The sequence below is a fragment of the Heterodontus francisci genome, chromosome 8 (genome assembly GCF_036365525.1).
Source record: "Heterodontus francisci isolate sHetFra1 chromosome 8, sHetFra1.hap1, whole genome shotgun sequence".
Taxonomy (NCBI): Eukaryota; Metazoa; Chordata; class Chondrichthyes; order Heterodontiformes; family Heterodontidae; genus Heterodontus; species Heterodontus francisci.
Window position 1 is genome coordinate 94,576,838 of NC_090378.1, and position 6,059 is coordinate 94,582,896.

At 40.9% G+C, this 6,059-nt stretch overlaps 1 protein-coding gene across 6 annotated transcripts in view; it reads left to right on the forward strand.

Moving 5' to 3' along the window:
• Window positions 1–4,305, forward strand: part of ddr2a (discoidin domain receptor tyrosine kinase 2a) — a 199,087-nt gene extending 194,782 nt beyond the window's left edge. For all 6 annotated transcript variants that reach the window (XM_068037746.1, XM_068037748.1, XM_068037749.1 and 3 more), the window contains one exon: window positions 3,224–4,305. In XM_068037746.1, the coding sequence (XP_067893847.1) occupies window positions 3,224–3,373 (150 nt within the window). In that variant the 3' untranslated portion in view covers window positions 3,374–4,305. The remainder of the gene's footprint in view (window positions 1–3,223) is intronic.
• Window positions 4,306–6,059: the final 1,754 nt, after the last annotated feature.

Here is a 6,059-nt window from a genome sequence, read left to right on the forward strand (position 1 = left end):
ACTGAATTCTCAATCTGGATTGAGTGCTCAAGTTGTGGAGTGAGACCTAGAATCATGGAATGGTTGCAGCAAAGAAGGAGGCCATTCAGCTCATTGTGTCCATGCTGGCTCTCTGCAAAACTAACATGAACCCATAACCCTCTGGCTGAAGCAAAAATCCTATCAACTGAGCCAAGCTGACGAAGACTGATCGCAAACCCATTTAAGTAAATGAAACTGTGTTTATTCTAGGATAAGAATTATATACTTTAAAATCGGGTACATGGTTAAATCATTTTGAATGAGCTGCATCCTTCCCTCCTCCACACACTCACACACTCTCTCACATTCTCTCTCACGCACACATAGTATATTATATATATAACAATATACATTAGTCTGCTCAGTTCCCCTGACATTGAAGAATTTTCAAATGCACATAAAGTAATTGGAATTCTTTTCAGCCCATAATTTAAAAGACAAGGTTGCCACTGTATCTAAATGGCAGAAATAAAGCCTCCAGAGACCAGGAAACCAAGTGCCATTTCTGTTTTGAACACATTACCTGAAGTGGCAGTCTTATAATAAACGTGTCCCAGTAACTTTATGCTCTGAAATAGACTAATGGAAAGCCACACGAAATTATGCATGAACATCTGACCTCAAGGGACAAATTACAGCTACAACAAATTACTGAACATTTTAGTAAATAAGGGGCCTTTTAACCTTTTAGGAAGTCTTCCAAAGAGTAAGTCATGTATGTGTTGGACTTGAGTCCTGTAACATCTTCCGTGTTACACTTTATTGACAACACTTTTATCGTTGATAAATACTTTTTCTAACTCAACGTGTGCAATGTTGATGTGCCAGAATAAATAAAAACGAAGATTGCTGGAAATGTGTAGCAGGTCAGGAAGCATCTGAAAAAGGGAGTGCTGCATTGTTGGAGGTACTGTTTTTCAGAGGGCCCTGTCTGCTCTATCAGGTGAACGTAAAAGATCCCATGGAAAATTTTAGAAACCAGCAAAGGATGACTAAAAAAAGAGGGAGAAGTTAGAATATGAGAGTAAACTAACAAGAAATATAAATACAGACAGTAAGAGCTTATACAAATATATTAAAAGCAAAAGAGTAGTTAAAGTAAACATTAGTCCTTTATAGGATGAGACTGGGGAATTAATGATGGGAACAAAGAGATGGCAGAGACTTTGAACAATTATTTTTTATCTGTCTTCACGCTAGAAGACACTAAAAGCACCCCATGGGGCAAAAGGGAGGGAGGTACTTGAAACAATCGCTATCATAGAGAAAAAGTACTAAGAAACTAATGGGACTAAAGGCTGAGAAGTCCCCTGGACCTAAAGGCCTGCATCCTAGGGTCATCAAAGAAGTGGCTGCAGAGATAGTGGATACATTGGTTGTAATCTTCCAAAATTCCTAAATTCTGGAAAGGTCCCAGCAGATTGGAAAAACGCAAATGTAACACCCCTATTCAAGAAAGGAGGGAGACAGAAAGCATGAAACAGTACGCCAGTTAGCCTAACATCTGTCATTAGGAAATTGCTGGAATCCACCATGAAGGAAGTCGCAGCAGGACATTTGGAACATCATAATATTATCAAGCAGGGTCAACGTGATTTTATGAAAGAAAAATCGTGTTTGACAAACTTATTAGTTTTTTGAGGATGTAACAAGCAGGGCGGATAAAAGGGAGCCAGTAAATGTACTTTAATTGGATTTTCAAAGGCATTTGATAAGGTGTCACATAAAAGGTTACTCCACAAGATAAGGGCTTATGGTATTGGGGGTAATACATTAGCGTAGATATAGGATTGACTAATAGGAAACTGTCTGGATAAATGGGTCATTTTTACGTTGGCAAACTGTAATTAGTGGAGTGCCGCAGGAATCCGTGCTGGGGCCTCAACTATTTATAATCTCCATTAATGACTTGGATGAAGGGACCAGTGTATTGTAGCCAAATTAAGTTGTCAGGAGGGCACAAGAGAGTCTATAAAAGGATGTAGATTGGTTAGATGACAGGGCAAAAATTTAGTATAATATATTGAGTATAATATGAGGAAATATGAGGTTATCCACTTTGGTAGGGCAAATAGAAAAGCAGAATATTATTTACATGGAGAGAGACTGCAGAATGCTGCGGTACAGAGGGATCTGGGTGTCTTTGTACATGAATCAGCAGTCATGTATAGCATATAATTAGGAAGGCAAATGTAATGTTGGCCTTTATTGCAAGGGGGATGGAGTTTAAAAGTAGGGAAGTCTTGCTACAACTGTACAGGGCATTGGTGAGACTGCACGTGGTACAGTTTTGGTCTCCTTATTTAAGGAGGGATATACTTACATTGGAAACAGTTCAGAGAATGTTCACTAGGCTGATTCCTGAGAAGGAGTTGCCTTATGAGGAAAGGTTGAGCAGATTGGGCCTATACTCATTGGAGTTTAAAAGAATGAGGTGATCTTATTGAGACATAAGTTTCTGAGGGGGCTTGATAGGGTAGGTGCTGCAAGGATGGGGGAATTTTGAACTAGGCAGCACAGTTTCAGAATTAAGGGCCTCCCATTTAAGATGGAAATGAGGAGGAATTTCCTCTCTCACAGGGTCATTAATTCTCCAACTCAGAGAGCAGTGGAGGTTGTGTCATTGAATATATTCAGGTCTGAGTTAGATAGATTTTTGATCTACAAGGGAGTGAAGGACTTTGGGGGCCAGGCAGGAAAGTGGAGTTAAGGCCACAATCAGATCAGCTATGATCTTGTTGAGTGGTGGAGCAAGCTCGAGGGGCCAAGTGGCCTCCTACTGATCCTATTTCTTATGTTCTTACTATTTTGAAGAAATGCAGGGGAGTTCTCCCCAGTGTCCTGATCAATATTTATCCCTCAATCAACGTCAATAAAACAGGTTATCTGGTCATTAACATACTGCTGTTTGTGGGAGCTTGCAGTGCACAAATTGGCTGCCACCTTTCCCTGCACTGTAACAGTGACTACACTTAAGAAGTCTTGCTACAACTGTACAGGGCGTTGGTGAGACCACACCTGGTACAGTTTTGGTCTCCTTATTTAAGGAGGGTTTGGATGTAGAGCACTTTGGGACATTCTGAGCTAGGAAAGGCATTATATAAGTGCAAGTTTGTCTTTTTTTTTGTGAAATTATATTTTTATTAAATTATGCCAATGGATTTCTTACACTTGTTTAACTTCTTTGTTCCATTGCATGCAGGTTTTTCTCTCTCAGCCAGCGAACTGTCCGGATGGTGTGTACAAGCTGATGCTCAGCTGTTGGCGACGTGAACCCAAAACCCGGCCCACATTCCAGGATATTCACCGTGTTCTGCAGGAATCCGCCATGGCACCTGGGCTGGAAGAATGAGCGCATTCTGAGGGGGACGTCAGAACAGTCGTGACTTTAAATAGACTTTTTCATGTCTGATTACTATTGCGCATTTTGGCGTGTTTAAACTGTGGAGGGTGTGGAATGAAAGCCACAGTTTCCAACGCTGGGAGGTGGAAGCATATTTGAAGGACGAAGAATCGAGGAGAATACATGCAAGTAGATAGTCTTATTTTCACAAAAAAGGTGGAAATTAGAACTAATGATATGGAACTGGACAAACATCCTTGCCTTCTTGTTCATTTGGACTTCCTACAAGTAAATGGACATGATCATGAAAGAAGAGCCATATCAAAGCGCAAGATTTCCTGGTACGGTACAAGGACTTGTAGAAACTGAAAGAGTAAAAGCAATACATGTACAGTAGCATACAAGCAGTAGAAATTCCTCCCCACGGGCACCTTTATTCTAAATGTTCTAATCACATTTTTCAGTATTACTTCAGGAGAATTTGTAAATGCTGTTTGGAATAGGAGGGTACAAAATGTCTGGTAAAGTTTTTTTTTTCTAGGATTTTTCTTTAGTATTCAGTTCACATCAAAGAACATCACTTAGGATTACAGAGAAACTATTTTTAGTTTTTTTTTAAAGAAGCACTTTTTGCTACTAATGTCTAGGAAAAGGCTCTATTGTGAGTCCTTTTAAAGTGCAATTTATATTCAAGAATAAGATTGCTTATGGCTTAATGACAGATATTACAGCATCAAAAGTAAGTCTACTAATGCATGTTGTTCTTCGAGTTATGACCAAGCAATAAGGATGCTGGTTTAATTTAGGTATCAAAATGTCTATTGGCAGACTTGCATCATTGCTATATTATTTTGATTTTGGATATCTGTATATTGTCTAGATGTTTTCATTTTGAGCGCAGTTACCCAACTGTATTTAGATATTTATGCAAATTTTATTAAATGTACGTGCAAATATCAATCTTCTCGGTATCATCTTACTGCTGAAGCAAATCATCTAGCTTGTATTTTCATTGCTTCATACACATAGGCACACAAACACACAAGTTTATATGCATGTACACATTTACCTGCACACACAAGAACACAATTGTATGTATACATGCAGAACATATTTGAATGCAGAGGAAAAAGATAGATTCATAAAATTTATTTAAGATAGATGTTTTTGTCATCTAACCCCTGGCGAGGAGCAGAGGCCTGAAAGGGAGGGAATGGAGAGACATCTAAGCCTCAGAGGGCTGAGGAGTGAGCAGTTGGAGGTGGCAAGGGAAAAGGCTGAATAGCTCTGGAACTAGTGACTCTGGGATGGAAAACTTGAACATAGAACAGTACAGCACAGTACAGGCCCTTCGGCCCACGATGTTGTGCCGAACCTTTAACCTACTCTAAGATCAAACTACCTACATACCCTTCATTCTACTACCATCCAAGAGTCGCTTAAATGTCCCTAATGTATCTGCTTCTACTACCACCGCTGGCAGTGCATTCCACGCACCCACCACTCTCTGTGTAAAGAACCTACCTTTGACATTTCCCCGAAACCTTCCTCCAATCACCTTAAAATTATGCCCCCTGGTGATGGTCCTTTCCGTCCTGGGAAAAAGTCTCTGGCTAACCACTCTATCTATGCCTCTCATCATCTTGTACCCCTCTATCAAGTCACCTCTCACCCTTCTTCGCTCCAATGAGAAACGCCCTAACTCCCTCAACCTTACTTCGTAAGACATGCCCTCCAGTCCAGGCAGCATCCTGGTAAATCTCCTCTGCACCCTCTCTAAAGCTTCCAGAACTGAACACAATATTCCAAGTGTGGTCTAACCAGGGCTTTACAGAGCTGCAGCAAAACCTCGCGGCTCTTAAACTCAATCCCCCTGTTAATGAAAGCCAACACACCATACGCCTTCTTAACAACCCTATCAACTTGGGTGGCAACTTTGAGCGATCTATGGACATGGACCAAAATCCCTCTGTTCCTCCACACTACCGAGGATCCTGTCTTTAAGCCTGTATTCTGCATTCAAATTCGACCTTCCAAAATGAATCACTTCACAGGTTGAACTCCATCTACCACTTCTCAGCCCAGCTCTGCATCCTGTCAATGTCCCGTTGCAACCTACAACAGCCTTCCACACTATCCACAACTCCAGCAATCTTCGTGTTATCGGCAAACTTGCTAACCCATCCTTCCACTTCCTCATCCAAGTCATTTATAAAAATCACAAAGAGCAGAGGTCCCAGAACAGATCCTTGCGGAACACCAGTGGTCACCGAGCTCCAGGCTGAATACTTTCCATCTACTACCACCCTCTGACTTCTATGGGCCAGCCAATTTTGTATTCAGACAGCCAACTTTCCCTGTATTCCATGCCTCCTTACTTTCTGAATGAGCCTACCATGGGGAACCTTATCAAAAGCCTTGCTAAAATCCATATACACCACATCCACTGCTCTTCCTTCATCAACGTGTTTTGCCACATCTTCAAAGAATTCAATAAGGCTTGTGAGGCATGACCTGCCCCTCACAAAGCCATGCTGACTGTCTCTAATCAAACCATGCTTTTCCAAATAATCATAAATCCTGTCTCTCAGAATCCTCTCCAATAATTTGCCCACTACCGACGTAAGACTGACTGGTCTATAATTCCCAGGGTTATCCCTATTCCCTTTCTTGAACAAGGGAATAACATTTGCCA